Source organism: Onychomys torridus, chromosome 3 (assembly GCF_903995425.1).
Source record: "Onychomys torridus chromosome 3, mOncTor1.1, whole genome shotgun sequence".
Classification (NCBI taxonomy): domain Eukaryota; kingdom Metazoa; phylum Chordata; class Mammalia; order Rodentia; family Cricetidae; genus Onychomys; species Onychomys torridus.
Genome location: NC_050445.1, coordinates 34,797,256 through 34,820,081, shown reverse-complemented (window position 1 = coordinate 34,820,081; position 22,826 = coordinate 34,797,256). Strand labels below are relative to the sequence as shown.

General features: G+C 46.7%; 1 protein-coding gene across 1 annotated transcript in view; it reads right to left on the bottom strand.

Moving 5' to 3' along the window:
* Nucleotides 1-6,046: 6,046 nt before the first annotated feature.
* The window catches only part of Slc13a4 (solute carrier family 13 member 4), a 37,880-nt gene continuing 21,100 nt past the window's right edge, over nucleotides 6,047-22,826 (bottom strand). The window contains exons 6-16 of the mRNA XM_036182926.1: nucleotides 21,811-21,850; nucleotides 20,647-20,727; nucleotides 17,932-18,119; nucleotides 17,123-17,242; nucleotides 15,818-15,919; nucleotides 14,035-14,136; nucleotides 13,234-13,331; nucleotides 12,902-13,026; nucleotides 10,048-10,209; nucleotides 8,650-8,787; nucleotides 6,047-6,702 (exon numbers count right to left, since the gene is read on the bottom strand). Coding sequence (XP_036038819.1) covers nucleotides 6,565-6,702; nucleotides 8,650-8,787; nucleotides 10,048-10,209; nucleotides 12,902-13,026; nucleotides 13,234-13,331; nucleotides 14,035-14,136; nucleotides 15,818-15,919; nucleotides 17,123-17,242; nucleotides 17,932-18,119; nucleotides 20,647-20,727; nucleotides 21,811-21,850 — 1,294 coding nt within the window. The 3' untranslated portion in view covers nucleotides 6,047-6,564. The remainder of the gene's footprint in view (nucleotides 6,703-8,649; nucleotides 8,788-10,047; nucleotides 10,210-12,901; nucleotides 13,027-13,233; nucleotides 13,332-14,034; nucleotides 14,137-15,817; nucleotides 15,920-17,122; nucleotides 17,243-17,931; nucleotides 18,120-20,646; nucleotides 20,728-21,810; nucleotides 21,851-22,826) is intronic.

The following is a 22,826-nucleotide window of genomic DNA, read 5'->3' as shown; positions in this document are numbered from 1 at the left end:
GTATTTGGATAACATCCCCAGGCTTTTGTTCCCCCTTTTTAGCATTAGACTCGGAAGTCTGCCTTTCTGTAATTATCTTCATTAGCAAGCATCCGGCCAGGGCCATCTCCAGACAAAAGCATTTTATCTGAGATACTTCTCCAATATCCAAGGACAGACTGCAGATAGATAAGCATTCAGACTGTCTGCTAATTTCCTGAAATAGGGTAAATGTCTTACTGATAGAACCACCAAGGCCATGTAGATGTTAGGTACGAAGCTTTATTAAGCTTAAACCCTCCTTTCTCCCATAGCCCTAGTGGTATCCCTAGTTCTAAAGACTCCCCCTTTAACAATGAACTCAGAACAAAAGGGCTTTTACATACCATGTGCATCAAGCTGTGACGCAGGCTACCTAGCTACTGAATACACTTGCCCTGCCCTGCCAGAAAGCAGCACAGCCAGAGAATAACTGATTGTATGTGTCTATAAACAGGGAACTTGAGAGAAGACAGACGGATGCAATGGAAAGAACTTTGAGAGAAAATAGAAGGGACAGAGAGGAGCTAAGTATGAGAACAGAAATGAAGCTGTGTAGATAGAATTGATTTAGAAGAATAAAGTGAATGGACTAAAGAGCTCAATGTAGTTGGGGTTCCTTTGACATCCCTCAGATTAATTCTTCGCCACTGGTAGCGTCTCTTCTGGAACTGGGAGAAGGATATAAGGGGCGGTACCTCTACAGTCTTTATTGCATGAGTATATTCATGTGAGTGCAGGTACCTTGGAAGAGACAAGAGGCTCAGATCCCATTCACCCTCACAGATGGTTGTAAACCACCTGCTGGGAACCGAACTCTGGTCTGCTGGTCGAGCAGCAAATGCTCTTAACCACTGAACCATCTCTTCATTCCCAAGGTCTTCTTATATTATATTATATAGTCAAAGTCTTGAGGACTGAGGGCTTCCCTCAGGAGTGACATTTACCTGTACTGATAGAATCGTTTCTATAACGGAAGCTGCCTTCATAGAAGGCATAGAAATTTCAGCTCCAGCATAGAAATCCGCACACAGTCGACAGAGGCTAGTTGCAAGTTTGCTATTCAGGTACAGTCTCCTGATGTTTTGTTGTGTTTGTTTTCTGATCCTGGGGATCAGACTCATGGCCTTGCACGTGCTGGGCAAGTGTTCTGCTACAGAGGCACATCCCCAGCCCTGGCTTTCTGTTTGATAGCAGTGAAAGGGAGCTCAGTTCTTGGGCAAGACATTGGTCGTTGACATAAATGTTGGAAGAGTCTGGAACCATTGTGAGTTGTGGGGGGGGGGGTGGGGATTGGAAATTGGTAATGTGAGTGGGGTTGTGATCGTGAAGACCCATCACCGAGACATGGCCTTCTCCGTCTCCATTTAAAAAATACTTGAAAATTCTGGGGATATATTTTAAGAAAACTTCACCTTAGGTGACTGTAAGAGTTACTCAAAATGCTACAGCAGCTTCCTCTGACACATGAAATAGAAGACTTCAGGACTGCTTGGATTATTTTAAGTATTTATGTATGTATGTACATATTTATTTAGTTTCTCGAGACAGGGTTTCTCTCTGGGGTCTTGGCTGTCCCAGACCAGAGATCCGTATGCCTCTGCCTCCTAAGTGCTGGGATTAAAGGTGTGTGCCACCACCGCCTGACATAATTGTTGGAAATTTAATAACTACACTAAACTTGAAAGACATATCCTCAAACTGTAAACCCGGAGAAAAAAGCCACCTAATGTTTAATTTCAAAGGGTGACATTTTGTGAGTCATCACAATGGCATCTTTAGACTTCTGAGCTGATGTTTTATGGGAGCTGAGGAGATACCTACTTCTGGTGTAAAGGAGAAATCTGATCTCTTTTTCTCCAACGTACTCAGTTTTCATCCTCACAGCTGCAGAGAGAAGCGAGATATGTGGCTTTCCTCGGCTGCCCTGCTGGTTATGGTGTACACGTCCACATATGTAACGTTTCCGTTTCCACTGGGCAGTTCACGCCCAGATACTGTGCTGGTGTTTTTCTGTTGAGGTCTCCTGCATTTTAAATAGTACTTCAAAGGTCCTCCTTGTGAAAGAACACTATACTGTACTGTAGCAAATGAAGCCTTTCTTAAGCTCCCAGCTGTGGGTCTGCTCCTGACACCTATCAATGAGTCCTTTTTTCCCTGCTCTTAGGGCCTTGCTTATGGAAAGAAACAGGGCAGTGAAGGGAAAACGTTTTAAGACCTTGCTTGTTCTTTCTGGGGAGTTTGTGGTACTTAGAATTTCAAGGGTTCAGTATATGCTTTTCCTGAGTCTGGTTGCAACATACTGTGCCAAATGAGGGACGTCATGGATGGCAGTTTTATAAGGCACAGTGGAAGCAAAAAAGAACTGAGGGATTTTATGGAAAGAGCCCAAGGTGGAGCATTGCCTGAATCATTGCCACAGTGGCTGGACAGTGGGAAAGGTGTGGTGAGGTGTGTCATCACATGTGCAGATGTGCAGTGCCAGGACAGAAAGTACAGGGTAAGATACAGTGTTCACTTAGAGTTTCAGCCCCTTTATGTTAATGGGTCAAGCATTTTGCAGTACTGACAGTGATTTTAGTGTTTAGAGATACTAACAGTAGGGTCTCTGCATGTGAATCGACTGGGCTGTCTTTGGTATGTATTCACAGGGTATTGGTTCCAGCCACCCTGTAGATAGCAAGGTCCAAGATGCTCAAGTCCCTCATGTACAGTGGTGTGCATCTGCATATAGCTGACACATATCCTCCATGGAAGGAGAAGTAGCAGTTTTTAAAAGCCATGATGATGGATGTAAGTCTTCGTGACATGTAGATGCTGAATGTGGAAGGTCATACCCGTGCATGCTGTTGCTGTGAGGAAACACCCTGCCCAAAAGCAACTTGTGGAGCAAAGAGTTTATTTTGCTTACAGGTTACAGGTCATCATCACGGGGACCTGGGAGCTCAAGGCAGGAACCTAGAGGCAGAAACTGAAGCAGAGGCCAAGGAGAAGTGTTGCTTACTGACTTGCTTCCCGTGGCTTGCTCAGGTGCCTTACGCAGCACAGGTCTACCTACCCAGGGACGGCACAGCCTATAGAGGGCTAAGTTGTCCTACGTCAATTAGGAGTTAAGAAAATACTCCGGGCCAGATGGCGGTGGCGGCACACACCTTTAATCTCAGTATTTGGGAGGCAGAGGCAGGTGGATCTCTGTGAGTCTGGGGCCAGCCTGCTCTACAGAGCGAGATCCAGGACAGCCAGGACTGTTATATAGAGAAACCTTGTTTCAGGAAACAAAACAAAAATGACAAAAAAGAGAGAGAGAGAAAAAAAAAAAAAAGGAAATACTCTATAGACATGCCCACTGGCCAATCTGATGGGGGCAGTTCTTCAGTTGAGGCTGCCTCTTTCCAGTTGTATCAAGTTGATAATTGAAGGTAACTATGACATGGATTGTAGCTAGAGTTTTCCTGCCTGGCCCATGGTCAGGACAAATCTCTCTCACCCGCCACCCGCCAGTCCCACAGCCATTCAGACCCAACTGAGTAAACACACAGAGCCTTATATTAGCTCTCTTGCTGAGGGGAAGGACAGCAGCAGCAGTGGGGGTAAGAAAGAATTTTTAGCTCTTAGCTATTGCTCTGACCTCTTGGGCTTTTAACTCTGCAATTGGCTCTGTACTTCTTATTTCATAAGACTGTTCATCTACATTTGGCACCCACGTGGCAAGAATTCATTAAGTGCTGTGGGATGGTCTGTATGTCAAATGTGTTGTTCTGGTTGGTTAATAAATACAACACTGATTGGCCAGTAGACAGGCAGGAAGTATAGGTGGGACAAACAGAGAAGAGAATTCTGGGAAGTGGAAGGCTGAGGCAGAGAGACACTGCCAGCTGCTGCCATGACAAGCGAGATGTAAGGTACCAGTAAGCCACGAGCCACGTGACAATGTATTGACTAATAGATATGGGTTAATTTAAGATAGAAGTAGAAAGCGAGAAGCCCGAGCCATTAGGCCAAACAGTTTAAATAATATAAGAGTCTGTGTGTTTATTTTATAAGTGGGCTGTCAGACTGCCGGGGCTTGGCGGGACTCTGAGAGAAAACTCTCTAGCTACAATGGATGACTTAAAGGGATTTCAAAGCCAGCTTTGAGAATAAGATGCAGCCATACTTAATATCCTCAGCTCTGTTTCATCATCTGGAAGATGAGCTGGTGTAAGGTGATTGTATTTCACAAATACTGTGTGATACTAGAAAATAATAAAAAAAATTGTACCAAGAGGAGGGCTGGAAGTGAGGTGCTTTTAGAAGACTAGAGGGGGGCTGGAGAGATGGCTCAGAGTCTAAGAGCACGGACTGCTCTTCCAGAGGTCCTGAGTTCAATTCCCAGCACCCACATAATGGCTCACAACCATCTGTAATGAGATCTGGCGTCCTCTTCTGTATACATAATAAATAAATAAATTAAAAAAAAATGAAGGCTAGAGGGTACCCACATCTGCCGCTCCGTTATCGAGGTCGGCAGTCATGCTCGGCCTGAGTCTGGGTTAGGGAAGAAGGTGCTGTTCTTGAGCACGGCCGCATCAGACTGATGGTTGAAGGTGTCTGCTAATGGAGACCGGGCAGCAGCTCCCGCGGAAGGTGCCATCGCCTTCCCCGAGGGAGACTCGGATGGCCGAAGGTGGCAGTGATTCTAAGAACTCTTACTGAAGCCACGTCTCCTTATTCTTTTTACCTCCCATACTCCCTGGGTCACGTCACCTATGCCTTCCTTATCCAACCCAGGGCGCCAGAGTTCTGTAGTGCTTCAGAACTGTGAGGAGGCATCCTGGCAACAGGAGAAACATCTCAACTCAAACCATTTTAAAACAAATTGCACTGGATGCCATTACTCTTTTGTTTGTTTGTTTGTTTTGTTTTTTGAGACAGGGTTTCTCTGTGTAGCTTTGTGCCTTTCCTGGAACTCGCTCTGTAGACCAAGCTGGCCTCGAACTCACAGAGATCCACCTGGCTCTGCCTCCCGAGTGCTGGGATTAAAGGCGAGCGCCACCACCGCCCTGAGGGATGCCATTGCTTTCAGGCCAGCTATACTATTGGCGTTGTGTGTGGCCTTGTGAAGTCTTCACTGTTGTGATGGCCATATACTGGCCGTGCTAATTAGTAAGGTAGAAGAGGTCATATTCCTAGTTAAACCTGGTTGGTTACGTTCTGTGGAGCCTGGAAGCGTTGTCTGGCACACAAGGAACTTCACAACTCAGACAAAGGTGTGATTGAACAGATAAATTGTCACAAGGAGACGTATGCCATCAGCCGTAAACTTAAATCGGTTACAACAGTGAAGTAACTGCAGGGGCCTCACTTCTCTTTTCTAAGCCACGTTCAACAAGCAGCTGACAGTGAAATCAGAAGCGTAAAATGGCAGCAAACAAGGGGTGGCAATCTCCATCTAGCCATCCAGCAAGGGCATCCGGTGGGAAAGCGACTCGGTCCTCCAGTGGAAGGAGTAGGCCTTGCTTCCCAGTGAGTTTTTTTTTTCAACAGAAACATTTATTGAGCAGTTAGAGTTTAATACATTGTAAAGAACCCAAGACACATCTTCCCCTCAGAGGGCTCAGGGATGCATAGGAAGGACCGGCAGGGCCTTTGGGCACTACTTAGAACTTGGTGTTCTCAGAAACAAACTAGTCATTACATGGAGAAGCAGGTGTAATATCAATACTGTGGTCTTACCTGGAGTTAAGACCTATTGGATTCCCTAATAAGACAAATATGAACTTCTTTTCTCCCTCACCACACTCACAACGCAATAGCATTTCCAGTTAATGACAGTGCATAGAGATGCTGATCCCATAATGCTTTTTTTCCTTTTTCTTTTATCTTTTTGTTTTGTTTTGTTTTTAAACCACTACTTTCCTTTGATGGAAGAAGGCCAGCCTCTCTCTAAAGGGGAACATTATTTCTTTACAGGAATTTGATGCCAAGGTAAAGAGGAACCATTAGAGAGAGAGAGACAGAGAGAGAGAGAGAGAGAGAGAGAGAGAGAGAGAGAGAGAGAGAGAGAGAGAGAGAGAGAGAGAGAGAGAGACTGAGACTTAAGGCAAATAAAACTACAGGTTGCCACAAAGAGAACCTCCCAAGGGTTACCTTTTCCTAGACACAGATAGAAATGCTTGAGAACACTAGGTAAGGCTTTCCCCCAGAAGAGAGGTCACAGGTCCTGGGGTTTGTGTAAGCAGAGTGCTCTGCTATTTCCGATTCCTAGGAAGGTATGACAGGGAGGCCAGTCAGTTTGTGAGGCTTCCCTCAGGGAACTAAGGCTTGCAGCATTTCTGGTCTTCAGGAAGAGTTAGGGCTGGACACAGGGAGAGAGCAGCTGTAGGCTTTCTTGAGAGTCGGTGCTAAGGGGAGCAGGCAGGCTGGGAAGGAGACACACCCATCGAGTCTGGTGGCAGGTGGAGGAATCTGGTGATGGATATCCTCCGCATGGGTCTGGGCGGTGTGCTCCCAGTGGTCTTTACTGGTGGCTCAGCTCTGGCTGTGCTAATTAACTGTCCACTTGTGTTAGGTCTGATCGGTGATGTTGCTGACCTTAGCCCAGGCTGGGAACGTGTCCAGGTGGAAGAGGCTAACTCCCCAAGTATTGATGGCCACCATCACTATCACCAGGCCAATGACATTGACTCCCAGGCCAGCCTTCACCTGCAGGACACAAGCCAGAAAACCGTGGTCATTCTGAGTCGGCAGCAGCCAGACTGCCCCACACTGAGCCCTTCCTAGGTCTCACCTTAGCCTTGCCTCCATGCTGTTCTGCTCTCTCTCAGTAGCTGCCTGGCCTGCTCTAGTTCTACCTCATCAAGTTGTACCCATCTGTAGAAGGACTGGAAAGGCTGAGAGGTAATGGAGGATGGGAGAGAGCGGTAAGAACCGCCTTTGCTTCTTGCTTATAGCACGCTCATCATTAAGAAGCCTAGGAGGTCTGTGAGCTAGCTGGGAAACCAGATCTGAGGAACGTTGTTGTTTGTGCAACAAAATGATGGGGGAAATATATTATACATAAGAGATCTCCTGAGCGGGAAGGCAGAGCCTCCTAAGTGCTCACTCCATTAAGAATGTAGGAGAGGCTGTGTTTTGCCACTGTTACCAACTCTCCATCCCCAGCCCCCAAGGAACAACTGAGGGATGTAGAGTACTTGGGTTGCTTAGGGAAGTAGCTGCCCCAGAGGGCCTTTGCTTCTTCCTTAAGAGGAAAGTGTACCTCTGACAGGACCCATTTCATTTCTGCCTGGACATCGACACTCACAGGTCGATGATGTGAAGGATGGTGGACTGGCTGAACTGGGACCCAGGGTCAGGGCAGCTAACATCCTTCCATTGAGTAACCAAGCACATGGGCTACAAGCTTGGTTACTCAATGGAAGTAGGGGGGAGCTGGGGGATATTATAAGGGAAAAATGGATGCTGGAAAATTGTTCAAAACCCATGACTCGCCTTCTGGCTAGGACCTGAACTTCTCAGTCATCCTGGACCCTGCTGTGTGAGGAGTCGACCATGCTTTTCAGCAGATGGTGGATGGGTTCTAACTTACTAAATTAAGGTTCTGTGGAAGTACCTAGTTGGGAGCATCTTGTTGAACAGATGAAGAGACTGGGGATTTAAAGTTTTATCATCAGGCTAGGGATGGAACCTGACACTGGTTCACTTGTCTCCTAGTTCCTTTGTTAAGTACTGTCTCTGATAATTGATATAAAGGCTAGGGGTGAGGGGTCAGCCACACAGGGGAAGTGGAGGCAAGAGAGTTGAGGCAGAGCCCAACATGAACAGACTAAGGGTTATGGAGTAAGATGAGGGGAGGGTGTGGCCATGACCTCCTGCTCCCAAGTCATCCCCATGAAGAGCAGTTTTAATGGTGGAGAAAGGTCTCCAAAAACTTCCTTCCTTGGCTTCATCTGCTGTTTTGTGTGGCTGCTGAGGAAAATAGTCTCACCTCAGCAAGGGTGCTCAGACCCTGCTTCATACCACTGGGCCTCAGTGGTTTGTGTTAGTTTGTTTAATATCTCCTCCACTTGTGGTCAGCTTTGAAAAGATTAAGATCAGCCATAATTATAGGCTGAGAGTGGAATGTGTGTATGCCCAACGCTAACAGCAGCCACAGAATGTCTCTGCAGAGCCATCTCTTGTGAGCCAGCTGGAAGCCAGAGCCCAGAGAGCAGACATTTTAGTTTATAATGATGCTTCAGGGCTTCCTTGCTTGGGTGAGAATTGAACAGAAGGATCCTGTTCTCACAAGATACCTTTCACCTTGGGTTCATACAGTTTCCCATACTCCATTGTCTATGAATAAAATAGCATTTGTCCAGGGAAGGTTTGTGCAAGCTCATGCCCTCTGGAAGGAGGCCACAGCCTGTGCCCTGGTAGCTGTCTCTATCCCTGGGCCTGCTTTTTTCCAGATGAGAGTTAGGGAAAGCCCATTGCTATTCCTGGAGCTTACAGGCCAACCAAGAACCTTTTGACAGGAGTCATTTTTTCCACACACCAAAGAGAGTACTGGGAGCCTGCTCTGAAATAGGAGACTCCAGGAGAAGCCCACACAGTGAACCTTCCCTACTCTCAGGGGATGGGGCCTAGTGGAGGGCACCCACAGCTCACCATGTCTTTGATCTGGCAGTGCCCATAGCTGAAGACGATGGCGTTGGGGGGGTTGCCCACAGGCAACATCACAGCAAAGGAGATCGACATGGTGACTGGGACCAGGGTGTATAGTGGATTGATGTGCAGCGTCTCAGACTAGAAGAGAGAAGTCACAGTGATGTTAACGTTGAGAATAGGTTGGCATGGAATGTGCTCTAGTGATGGTTTGGTGTTGGACACCATATTCTGGGCTACGTAGTTCCCTGCCCTCCGCGGCACACAGTGCTTTTGCCCACTAGGGCTGAAACGCTGAGGCAATTCTAAGGGTGGATGTTTGAGCTTTGAGGGGGAGGGGACATCTTAATGAAGTGGTTCTTGAAGTTCCTTCTTTAGCCAAGAAATCCCTTCTTTAAGAGAATCTTATGAATCAGTGGCTTTACTTGAAGCAAGAATCCCTCACCCTTGGGGTATAGATCTGAGGGACTCCCACCCTGGAAGATAGTTTAGTTGCTCTCTCTTTGGGATTTGAACCTGTGGCCTTGCTTTCAATATTGCCGTATTTTAAGAAAATGGGCTGGGCGGCGGCAGCGCACGCCTTTAATCCCAGCACTTGGGAGGCAAAGCCAGGCGGATCTCTGTGAGTTCGAGGCCAGCCTGGGCTACCAAGTGAGTTCCAGGAAAAGGCGCAAAGCTACACAGAGAAACCCTTCTTGAAAAACCAAAAAAAAAAAAAAAAAAAAAAAAAAAACACACACACACAGAAAGAAAGAAAGAAAGAAAGAAAGAAAGAAAGAAAGAAAGGAAGAAAGGAAGAAAGAAAGAAAATGGTCTTGAAGGGCATCATGGCACATGGATTTAATTCCAGTGCTCTCCCCAGTGCTGAAAGGCAGAGGCAGATGGAGACATCTGAGCAGAGAGTAGCCATGAGAGCTGGCATTCCATGGAGCAGGAAGGATTATTTTGGAGGAGATTGGTAGATGCCCTCATGCCCTACGTTTCCAGGTGCAGCATTTGAACAAGTGTATGGCTTTGGGGAACCTCAGCACTCGCTCCACTCATGACAAACTGGTCTGAGGCCATGGAGTCAGGCTGATGTTGGAGGTGGCGCCTATTGAAGCTATGGTCTTGTGTAATTGTTTTCCTGAGATGACTTCATTATGCAGCCCATGCTACCCTCAAATAAATTAGTTCTGCTTTTTTTTTTTTTAAAGTGTTCCTAAACTCTTGATCTATTTTAATTTTATTTTACTAATTGCCATTTGGAAAAATTCACTGCTTAAACTATGGCTTGGACACCAACCACTGAAAGGGGTGAGAAGTCAGAGAGGAACCGCTACAGAAACTGTTCCCCAGGCCAGGCTTGGCACTGAGACCCTGGGGCACATGCCCGGCCATCTAGGAGTCTCATCTACTCACCAGGGTACATAGGATGGGCAGGAAGATGGTGATGGTGGCTGGGTTGCTGACAAACTCTGTGACGATGGACACCAGGACACATGCCAGCAGAGTGATAGCCCATGATGGGAGACTGCTCAGGGACAGCATCTGGTGCCCAATCCACGTGGAGAGGCCAGAGCTCTGTGGGAGGAGGGAACAGAGTGAAGGCATGTTCCAGAGGGAGCTTCTGGGCTGAGGGGTCGGGAATGCTGCCTGGGAGGGCTACCAGGCCTCATCTGATCTACCTGGCCTCACCGGAGCCCACACTGAGTTTAGATTGATTTTATAGCCCAGAAATGTCTCAAGACTGTACAACATTCTATCTTTGGGTGTCCTGGTCATGGGGTGTTTAGAGCCACTCACCTCGGCCACAAGATCCTCCCTAGGCAGAATTGGGGGTCTTCACCCCCAGCTTTTCACTTAAAGGTTACTCTCATCTTTTTCCCAACCTCTGACAACCTCACTCTGTGCGGCCCCCCTCACAATGGTGAAGGTGATCTCTCCTCTCCTAAAAAATGGCCGACAGCATTATTGAGTTTCTGTACTAAAACATCCCAGGTCGCCATGTGCATCTTTCTTCTTTTTCTTCTGTGGCTGACATGCTCAGACTCCTCTTAGAGTATCCCAGAGACTGCAAAGGCGATAAAGAAATGGAGAGTGGGCAGGAAGCAAGGAGGGGATATTTTACAAGCCGTCAGGCTTAAAGACCACTTCACCACATGGTTGGGCAGCAAGCTCCCTCTGCTTCTCTTTGCTAAAGTCACTGAGAGCTCATGGATCTCCAGGGAACTTTCTTTACATCATGGCAAGCTCACAGACAAGTGATGACCGGAGGCCTTCGGGATTCTCTCTGCTGTAGCTGAGGCGTGTGGAGGACTTTGGGAGCTGTACACACAGTGTTGGTTAATAATTCATACAGGTCCTTGAAGCTGCCAGCAGCTGCCACTGCTCCTTCTTATAACACATTACACCAAGGGAATGGCCCCAAGCAGGAAGAGCCACCCGATGAAACAATTGAGTTTTATTTATGATGCTATCCAAATAGTACTAATAATTTAATGATAACTATTCCAACAGAAGTTTTTTATATTAAATTTGAAATAAATTGATAAATTATGGTGCCAAGTTAGAAGAAGCATAACAAAAGAAGTCTCACTTTTTAAAAAGACTTGGTGTGAAAATGCTTTACACTGGGTTTTCTTCACTTGTGTCAAAACTCTGAAACAGTTTCAGACTGAATAGGAATGTCACAGGTTTTATCTGAATTGCCCTAGTATTAAAGGTTTTACAGAGACAGACCATGGGGGATATAATTTATACACAGTTTTGATAGAAAAAGAATAGGTCTTGTCAGGGTAGGCCCAGGCCAAACTAATAACTGAGATGCAATAAAAATCAATATAAAACTCTGAACTCAGAAATGTTGACATCGTAGAAACGGGCTGACGGAAAGGCCTGAGGTTTACTAGTTGCCCCTACTGTAAAGAATTAGAGTTGCACGTGATTGCACTTTCAATGTGGAGGTTGACACATGTGCCCAGGAAGCCTCATAAAAGCTCCTCTGCAGCTGCAGGCTGATGCTTCCATCAGGGAAAGAGGAGGGTCGGAGGATATAATTAACCGATGGACTGACCACCCCGGGACCATATTTAAACACAGCTGAGGGAAAAAAATCTTCAGTGAGTCCTGAGTGAGATCAGGAAGTGTAACCTCTGAGAATGGTTAAAGGAGCTAGGGAGTTTTAGCTGGGAAAAAAAAAACCCAGTAGAACCTATTTACTAGATTAATAACTATCATCTGGAATTCCAGAAAGCAGCCAGGACCAAGAGTGATGCCACATGAAGCATAAAGAGGAACTTGGCTGGAAATGAGTAACTGTTCTTTGTGTAGGGAGCACTCCATCAGTGGAGGTGTGCAAGGATGAGCATCCTGGAGGGAGCACTCAGTGTCCCCTGAGGTTCCTTCCCCTATAGGAGTCTGCCTGGCTGCCGACAGTGAGATAGTATCAAGGCCCAAAAGTGGACCAGGTTGGGGCTGGAGAGAAGGCTCAGCAGTGAAGAACACTTGTTCTTACAAAGGACCAGGTTTCAGTTCCCAACACCCATGATGGCTCCCAACCGGCCCAAACTCCAGTTCCTGGGGATCCAATGTCTTCTGATCTCTGCAGGCACCAGGCACACATACAGTGCACATATATACATGTAAGAAAAACACTCCTACACATAAAATAAATTTTAAGATTGAAAATATACCAGGTTTGGGGCAGGTTAGTGCCTGTGGCAGCCAGGTGGAGGGGGAAGTGGTCTGAATCGCAGTGGGGTTCACTCCCAGGATTCTTTTCTTCATAGAGGGCGAATGGTAGAATAGGGCTTCAGTTATTCCCCACTAGTGTCTCTAAAAAGACCCCATGCTGAACGTTCCCAACCAGGAAGCGCCTTTATACCAGCTTCAGCTAAAATTCTCCAACAGGCTCAGTCTAGGCATGTAAATGGACAGAAGGACAACCTGAGTTGTCATTTGGGGTCTCTATGAGCCTTTGCAACCTGTCGGTGCTATGAGACCCCAATAAACCCCAAATTCCTTTTGCTTGTGACAGTGTGGGGCCTGCAAAGGAGGTATCGATGTCTGTGTGCTGTGACTCATGACACCGACTAAAACGGCCAGGGAGGAAACACAGCGTCTGTCTGTCCTGCTGTGTTGCCATCCTTCCTAGTGACTTGGTGACCACTGTGCGTCTCCCTTGGTAACTTCTAGTCTCTCCTTCAGGGTTGTAATGGACTCTTTAGGAAGCTTCTGAACCAATATTTGACCAAGAAGAGAACTGATTTGTTACCTTGCTGCCAGAAGCCAGAGCGTAGCCTCCTCCCACCAGGATGACAATCTCCCAGGGCATAGTTTTCTGGAAGTCCTTCCATGTGATGATGGGCTCTATCCCTTGAGTGGGCTCCTGGCTTGCCCCTGGATCACAGATAGGAAGAAATGGAGGCAGGTAAGACCCTGGAGGTAGGATTTGTGAGGAAGAGCCTAGCTAACGTGTAAATTGCAGGGGTTGAGAGCTAGCTAGCTGGGTTGGAGTGTGAAGGGCCTTGGGAAGTCTCTTGAAAATTCTGACTTGGTATGCTCTGGTTAAGCCACCCCCCACTTTGTCCCTTGGCCGTTCCTCACCGTCTCTCCTCTTCCCAAAGCATGGCTTCTTCGCTGGAATGAGGAAGAGCAGGAAGCCGAGGAATACAGAGACCGTGGCATCAGTGCGGTAGCCTTTCCTAACAAAGAGATACACGTGGTAGGGGGAGAGTCAGGAATCCTCGGGAGCAACACAGGTCTCAGGACAGGTTGTGGGAACATAGCACCTCTTCACAGGACATAATCCAGCCGCGACAGCAACCTGACTTTTGCCAGTTGTTGGGCTGTGCTATGGTGGCTTCACTGCCAGGGTTAATGTCTGGAGACAGCTTCCTAAAGGGAGGTGTCTTAGTGTGGAGACAGCTGAGTAGTCCTTGAGTTGTGGAGGGATCAGAGTTGTTTACATAGTAGAAAAGCATGGGCCTCTCTCCTGTGAGGACCACACCTCAACGTTGGTGCTGGGAGAGCTTATAAATCCACAGTGATGGCCTGGGAACCTATGTGTACCTCACCTGGTGGCTTCTTCCTCCACAGGACTCAGAGTGGCCAGGGAGGAAGCATATTAAGCTAGTACTTTATAGATATTTCCTCTTTAACATTCAGCATCCTAGGAGACAGGTAAGGTCCCAAGCACTTCTGTAAGATGAATAAGGCCACACATTGGTAAATAGCAGCCCCTGGTTCCAACCCTAGACAGGGACTCCCAACACCATGCTCTCTTCCTGGCTCCATACTGCCACTTCCCTAAAAGAACGGATTTCTTAAGGGGCAAAATGCTTCCTGGGTTTGTGTAACCTGCAGCGTGAGTGAGGACCGGGTTCAGGAGGAAGCGGTAGCACCTACTTTTCAAAGAAAGAATCCCAGCCAGGGACAAAGCCAGGCTCCCGGGTAAACCACAGCACCGTCATCAGGATGAAGAAAAATGCAGTCACCATTTCAGGGTAGCTGTCAAGGAAAGCAGGAAGAGCCGCTTCAGGAAGTGGGAACTTACAGCTTTTTCACATGGCTTCAGTCCGCCAGCACTGACGACATAAAACACAGTGGCTACATAAGCACTAGAATGTCGGCAGTGGGAGGTGGGAGGGCAAAAGCCCAGCTGAGTCTTCGCCTCTCAGGAGAGCATCATACAGCGCGCACCTTCAGACTCCGCCGGTGGGAGCATGAACTGTTACCAACCAGCGTTTCAGGGCAATTTACCATATACCTTAGGAGCTTTAGTTTGGTTATTCCTTTCACCTGAGACAATAACTGGCAATGCACAGTGAATTATTACCTATTGCAAAGGGAAACAGCCGGGCGGTGGTGGTGCACACCTTTAATCCCAGCACTCGGGAGGCAGAGGCAGGTGGATCTCTGTGAGTTCGAGGCCAGCCTGGGCTACCAAGTGAGTTCCAGGAAAGGTGAAAAGCTACACAGAGAAACCCTGTCTTGAAAAACCCAAAACCAAAAATTAAAAACAAAAACAAAAGACAAAAAAAAAAAAAAGAAAAAAGAAAAAAGAAAAGGGAAACAGCAGTGTTGTTGTTTATCCAGTGACATTCCATGACAATAAATACATTTTGGTATTACCATTAAAATGAGATCCAACCAGTAATAGTCATGTTGCCCAGGCAGAATGAATGACATGGGGACATAATCAGAGCAGAAGGTTAAGTGAAAATAGGCAGCATATATAACTAGTCCAGTATGAACGTTATAAAAATATATACATTATATATATATGTATTTATAAATGCATATCCTGTAGTACTGAGGCTTGAATCCAGGGCTTTGTGCATGCTCAGCAAGTGCTCTACCATTGAGTTAACCTTCCCAGCTCCCTTTGACTAAAGTTTGAAATATTCTAAATTGTCCAGTCTGGTCTTGAACCTCCCTTCCTGCCTCAGCCTTTGGAATTAATTGGGATTATAAGCCCATCTTAATCACGTAATTTACACACACACACACACACACACACACACACACACACACACACACAGGAAAGGAATATATTGTGCTAACAAATAACACTAGGATACAAGTCCATTTTTTCTTTTACTTTCCTATTTATAAATGGCATACCATGAACATGTATTTCTTTTATAAATTAAAGCTTTAAAGAATATAATTTCTATCTGAAATTTTCACTCGAAGTTCTGCATAGGGAGCACTCAGAGAGGAGGTGTGGCATTAGTCAGAGGCTGTACTGGGGCACTGTGGGAATCCTGGAAGAAGTGTGATGTTGATGATAGGGAAGCTGATAGTGCTGTCTTCAGATCTGTATTTGATTCTGTCTTATGCTCTGAATATTAGCCCCCAGCTCCCTGGGAGTGACAGCGGGATCACTATTGTGGCCCATTTGAGGAATGTAAAGACCCTGGCTTTTCAAGGAGCCTAGCACGTTCCATGAGTGGCTGTGCTTTCTTTCTGTTGGTTTTACTTCAACTGTCCCACTGGACGCTCCACCCCATACCTTGGACTCTGAGGATGGAAGAGGGTGGCCACTGAAAACTGGGCTGGCATGCCTCTGACGTTAAATAGTACCATCTGAATGCTCCGATGTGGGGTTCTGGAAATCCACCAATGTGGGGGACTGTGAGGACCCAGGCTGCCCTGGGACGGGGAAGGGGACCGATGTGGCTCTTACCTGATGTCCCCCAGCTTCTCATATTCCTCCCGGATCCTCTTCTCTGACAGCTCCTCCCTCTTGGTCTTCTTCTTCTTGCTCAGAGAACAGGTCTCTTTAAAGCTAAGAAAGGAGAATAAGCACAAAAGTCAAACATGCTTCTGAGGGCGGATGTACCACTCCTCTCCTGCTGTGATCTCCTTGTCCTCTTCATACACACACTGCCCTGCCCTGTGGTTTGTACAGCTTCTGTCTGTCTAGTCACCCAGCCTCTCTTAGACCTTCCCCTGGCCTTCAGTTCTGTCTATCTGGACATGATTTGGGTGTATCAGCATGGCATTATGTCTTACAGATGTGTAGCTGGGTATTAACGTCTCGTTACTTCCACACAACTGTCTTGTACGTGAGTAGAGTCAGAGTGTTGAAGGTGTGTGTATGTGTGTGTAAGTGTGTGTGTGAGTGTGTGTGTGTGTGTGTGTGTGTGTGTGTGTGTGTGTGTGTGTGTGTGTGTGTATGCACAGACACCTATTTGTCTAGAGACAAAGTTTGTCTGGGGTAAACATAGGTGCTAGTTTTTTTGTTTGTTTTTGTTTTATGAGCTGAGGATCAAACCCAGGGCCTTGCGCTTGCTAGGCAAGCACTTTACCACTGAGCTTAATCCCCAACCCCGAGGTGCTAGTTTTATACTACAATATTGGCCTGTTGTGTACAGCCATCATTGGTTTGACAATAAATTGAGTAAAAAGAAAACATTCCTTAGCCAACAGAGTGATGGGTTCCATGGGTGAGTTGCTAACAAAACATCATATGTATTTTCCCCTTTTGCATTTGAGGTTGATCAAATTGAGAGTAGATTGATGGTTACTAAGAAAAGGCTTACTAAGCAGTTTAATATTAGAAATAAAATCACAGGGGTCATAGCCAACTTGCCATTTTGAGAGATAAAGCACATTCTATACAAACTTCTAAACAGAAATCATCCCTGCCTATAGAATTAAACCCAGGGCAGCTTTACTTAGAACCATGTTTCTAAGAGCAGTTGATGTTACTCTGTATGATTTGAGGACAATAAAAATGCATCAGACACTCTCCAGGCTTTCTATAAGTCAGATAGGTCTGCAAGCCAAGTGGTTGGCATTAAGAACATCTCATTGTGCACTGAGAGAGAAGTGCAGAGTTCATGAAATCTCCAGAAGAGACAATGTTCAGCTCCTGGTCTTGTTCCCTGTATCCCCAGAGCACAGGCTGTTGGATCTGGGCCTACCCACTTGGACCAGAGTCTTTGGGAGAACCTTGGTGTTTTGCCAGCAGGGCCCTGGCACTCACTTGCAGCCTAGGAAGAGCCAGTGCATCCAGAACCAGCTGACCACCAGCATGATGAGAGAGATGGGGAAGCTGAAGAGGAACCAGGTTCCGAAGTTCACCACCTCTGCCGCTGGATACTGGCTGGAGGGTAAAGAACAGGGCAGGGGTAAGGAACGGATGCTATTTCCACATGGTATTTGGGAGTGACAGCCAAGAGCTCCTTCAGAAGACACAAGGCAGGGCCAAGGGCAGAGGAAACTACAGTAATGTTTGATCAGACATTATCTAGAACTGTGCAGGCTCAACTCCACTCCCCCTCCTCACTGGCACTCCCTCCCGAGACCACAAGGAGCTCTCCCCTAAATCCCCTATTCCACATTGCTCTCCAGTCTCCATCCAGAGTGAGTTCTCAAAACTGTGACTCTGACCTCCTCATCCTTACTTCAAATTCCTCGAAGGCTTCTGATGGACTTCTCAGTACCATCCAGGCTCTCTGTGAGTCTTACCAGCCCTTTGTCATCTGTTTCTCTCCTCCCTGGCCCCCTTTGCCCTGCCTCCATTCTCCTGCCTCAGAGCCCTCACACTGCCGTTAAGTTCATTGGAAGGCATCATCTAGCTTCTCCTGCCTCCTCGTCCAGATGGCCCTGTCACCGTCCTCTCTGCAGATGGACTGGCTCCCTGAGCAGGATCCTGGACTTGTTCTACCCTCCTCAACTGCCACAGCAGCCACTCTGCTCTGACTCCTGCTATGTGCTCTGGCACCTCGTCCCGCCCTGGCCCACCAATAGAGGGTGCTGACTTAGTGCTTGCTGACCAAGTGAATGACTTACTTGTTGAAATGCTCTAGGAAAATGAGGCTGGTAGAGGTGCCAATAATGGTGGTCAGGCCACCGATGGTAGCGGCGTAGGAGATGCTCAGAGAGAGACACTTGCAGATCATTTGGTCATGGTGGGATCTGTATTTCTTCCTGTTTGGTTCTGGGTTCTTGGAGCTGGGGGTCAGGACTCCTGGCTTTTCCTATCAAAGGAAAATCAGTGAATCTCCACAGTCAGCCTGGGGCGTCCAATACACGAGCCAGAGAGGCAGGAGGCACAATGGTTCAGCGGACAGGTGTCCAGTTTTAGCATCAGATGGATGAACCCGTTTCTCCTATGCTAACTAGCCAGCTTCTGAGTTTTAGTTTCTTCTGCAAAATCATATATCCTCTGCCACATGGTTATGAAGGGTAAAGGAACTAATATACACAAGACACTGGGATTACTTCCTGGCCTTCATTAAGGAATGGCGAGTTATTGGGGTTAAGAGCACTTGCTGCTTTTCCGGAGGACCTGGGTTCAGTTCCCAGCACACATATCAGGTGGCTCACAACCACCAGTAACTCTGGATTCAGGAGATCTGATGCCCTCTTCTGGCCCCTGTGGGCAGCAAACATGCATATGGTCCACATACATACATGTAGACACTCAGACACACATATAAAAATAAATCTTTTAAAAATGATCAGTTATTATGATTTTTTCTTTTTTGGAGACAGGGTCTGAAGGAACCCCCTATTGGCTTCAAACTTACTATGTAGCTGAGGATGACCTTGGACATCTCATCCTCCTTCCTCCACTTCCCAAGTGCTAAGATTATGGGTAGGTGCCACCACTCCTGGCTTATTAGGATTTTGGGTGTTACTGATGTTATTAATAAGGATAGCATTGTTTGCTTTTCACTTGAACTCTGATAACACTCTACTTTGCATTTAAGTCTACAGAAGAAGGTTATTATTTTGACAATAATAAAAATAAAAATGTTTATTTAATGTTTGAATGTATGTATGTGCACCATGTGCATGCAGTACCCAGCGAGGCCAGAAGAGGGTGTCAGATTTCCCCCGAGTTGTTATAGGTGGTTGTGAGCCAATATGTGGGTGTTGCGAGATAAAGCCAGGCCCTCTGCAAGAGCAGCAAGTTGCTGCTGTTCGTTCTAGGACAACTCTCCAACCCCAAGATGGTTATTTTTACGTGGTGATGGAATGACAGTCCTGGTGGGGAGAAGAGTTAGAATTAAGCTTGGGATGGGGGATGAAGCTCAGTGGCAAAACACTTGTTTCGTGTGTGCAAGGCCTTGGGTTTGCTACCTAGTTCTGCACAATGAAGTCAAAGGACCCTTCAATCATAGAAGAATCTAGCTTTCCTGAGGAGAAGATGATGCACATAACCCCACTCCTGCCTCACTTTTTTCTCTCTTGCATGATGGCCTTTCCTCTCCCCTTTCCACATAAGCCTTGGCCTTGGCATGGTCTTCTCAGTCTTGCTTGGTCCAGTTCATGGCCTCAAATATGGACTAAAGAAGCAGGTGTCTGTCCCATCCCTTCCAGGCTGGCTCCCCTCACACTCTCACTAATTCTTTTCATTTTTAGAGTGTTTTTTGACCTGTGGTCTCAACTAGTCCAGTGTGACCTCAAAATCACCAAGTAGCTAAACTTGGTCTTAAATTCTTGATCTTGTTGCCCCCATCTGCCAAGTGCTGGGACTACAGGGAGGCACTCCATGCCTGTCTGCTGAGACTTAGAGAAGCCTGGTGCAAATATCAGCAGGTCAAGTCACAGGAAACGGCTTTTTAGAAGTGGCCATCTTGCTGTGCTTCTCACGGCTCTTCACTGTTGTGGAATATTAATTTAAGTTGTGTTATATTCTTTTATGCTGTGGAATATTTGTTTAATGATGCAAAGATGTGTTGCATTTGTTTAACTCTGTGAAACTGTGTTACTGTGCCTCTCTAAAACACCTGAACGGTCTAATAAAGAGCTGAACAGCTAATAGCTAGGTAGGAGAAATGATAGATGGGGCTGTCTGGCAGAGAGAATAAATAGGAGGAGAAATCTGGGAAGAGAAGATGGAGGATTGAGAAAAGGAGAAGGATTGGAGGACATCAGGGGCCAGCCACCCAGGTACACAGTAAGCCATGGAATAAGAAATAAAGAAAAGTATATAGAATAGAGAAAGATAAAAGCCCAGAGGCAAAAGATTAAAAGTTAAGAAAAGCTGATTTAGAAACAAGCCAAGATAAGGCTGGGCATTAATAAGAAAGAATAAGTCTCTGTGTGATTATTTGGGAACTGGGTGGCATGCCTCCCAAAGACTAAAGAGTTAAAAAAAAAATGCCAACTACACTTAACTATTGTCCATCTTATTCTGAAGGCCGAAGTAAGGCTGGGACACTTCCAACCACTGAAAGATTCACAGCTGGCCTGAGTGGAAAGCACCACTCAGATTCTCTGACTCAAGGATTTCCCATGATCTTTTCTTCTAATGGAATTGATACTGAACCTTTTATTTATAGTGCCCTTGAGATGCCTTTGAAGAACCATTTGAACCTCACATCTATCAACCGTAAGCATTTACAGTTGAACAAACTGTGACTCAGGAAGTGGCACATCTTGGCTCTTGGTGATGTCCAGTGAGCCCAGGCACACATGTCAGACATGCATGCTAATGACAGCATCAGGGCCAGTACCTTCAGGAGGCATACAATATTTCACATAGGGTTCAGTTACCTGGGATGAATGTTGTCTCTTCTGTTGTTGTTGGTTTGTTGTTTTGACAGGTTTGGTGACCATGGGCACACCATTCAGGTTCTGCTGGGACAAAAGCCATCATATTTAGGAAGAGAATGTGGTCCAAGTGCCTGGAGACGTGCCACTTGACTGTCCCAGGGCTACCCTAGGGCTTGCCACTATGGGACTCAGAGACCAGAAGCCTGGGAGGGCATTCCTAGGGGCACCCCATACACAGGGTCAGAAGCCATCTTCACAGCTCCCAGCCAGTCAGGTTTCGTGCTTTGAAACCTGGGGCTCATCACTTTGTCCTTATAGACAAGACTAGCTTTCTGGGAGTTCATTAGCAGGTGAAGAACTCTATTACTTTTTAAAAACACAAAACATTAGAAATAATCAACCACAACGAAATCCACAGTGCTGGGGCTGGAGAGATGGCTCAGCAGTTCAAGAGTTTGTACTGCTCTTGCAGAGGACTTGGGTTCAGTTCCCAGCACCCATGTCAGGTGGCTCAGAACCACCTGTAATTTCAGCAGCTCTTAGGGGATCCGACAACTTTCTTCTGGACTGTGTAGGCTTCTGTACTTACAGGCACACACACACACACACACACACACACACACACACACACACACACATCTTTTAAATAAAATCTTTGAAAAAAATCGGACAGTTTAATTGTTCAGTTATCCTTCTTGTGAAGAGGTGCAAAACCCTTAGGGAGAGAGGGTGAGTCTGAGCAACAGCATACAGGTAAAGCCTGCTCTCTTTAGTATTAAGATTTTGCAAATGGAAACCTCAGTGAGAGGAATAAATTCCCGAGCTTGAACATGTGGCTCCTGACATCAGAATGTCTGGATTTTGGTTTCCATGAAAAGGTTAACTTGTATTTTACTTATTTAACTTGTATTGTGTTGTTTAGCTACCCAGGACTCAGAGCTGGGGTTCAGAACCACCTACACCCTTGTCAGAAGCCCCACTGGCCCTTCTTGTATCCAGCCTGGGTGAGCACGGAGGCTGGGACACTTCCAACCACTGAAAGATTCCATAATCCACAGAGGCTGCTGGCCTATAGGAAAAGCTACCGGGCATCTTGGTGCCTGAGTTATCTTGAGGGAATTCCGGGTGATCTCAAAGCCCTGGAGCGGGGATCCAAGGTCCTACCTTGTTCTGCATCAGAGAAGTGAAGTCTGCAGTCGTTGTGCTGAAAAGAAGCAAAAGAATCAGGGAAACCATGGTGAGAAGGATGCTCTTCCTCATGTTGAGTGTTTGGTCTGAGGGTCTGAACATTAGACTCAAGTTTTCTAGCCTGCAAAGAGGACCCATCTTTCCCTGGTCCTCCCTGACTCCTGAGATGCTCTAAGAGTCCAGGGGCTTGCTTCCTCCCAAGGATGGGGCAGCAGCTTCCTCTGACGTGACACCAATACTCCTAATGACAGCAGATAGAGTTCTGGTTGGGTGCAGGCACTTAAATTCGGGTTTCACTCTTTGTAACACCCTCAACCCTCATAACAGATCGTCTGTTCACATTGCCACTTAGTACTAGGATGTCAGACATGGGTGCACACGAGTTTCTCACTGTCTCCTCGGGGAACCTGTGCCCTGGTGGCATCCTTATTAGCTGACTCAAGAAGGCAACGATCTAGAAACATGGGTGGCATGCTTATCTATGGCTTCCCCAGTCTTTTCTTTGATGACAGAGGAAGATGGGGACAATGAGAAATCCTGACACACTGAGTTCTCAGTAGCTGTTCATGGTCTGTCTCAGTTGTGTGGACTGTGGCCCTACCAGCTCACCTACTAGGAAGGCAGTGTCAGGCACTGACACACAGGACATGGAGTCCTGTGACCATCAGTATGTCAAGGCTGCATCAGTAGGAAGCTGAAAGAGGGCTGCAGTAAAGGGTTCTTTGGAGAGTGTGCTGTCATGTTTCTCTTCTTTCCTAGACGGGCTGAAGAGAGAAGCTAGGGTTGCTTCAGAAGGCAGGGAGTTACTGGTCACACGGAAGAGCCCCAAATTCCTGTGCTCCCACCAGCACAGAGGATTCTGGAGGTCTAGGGACAGTCAAGCTTTTGTTTCAGACTTTTGGTACTGATACAGTGTAGTCAGAAAGGCCAGAGAGAAGAGTGACTGTGGCCACAAGAGCAGCCTGTACTTCCTGTGCTCTACTGGGCGCGAC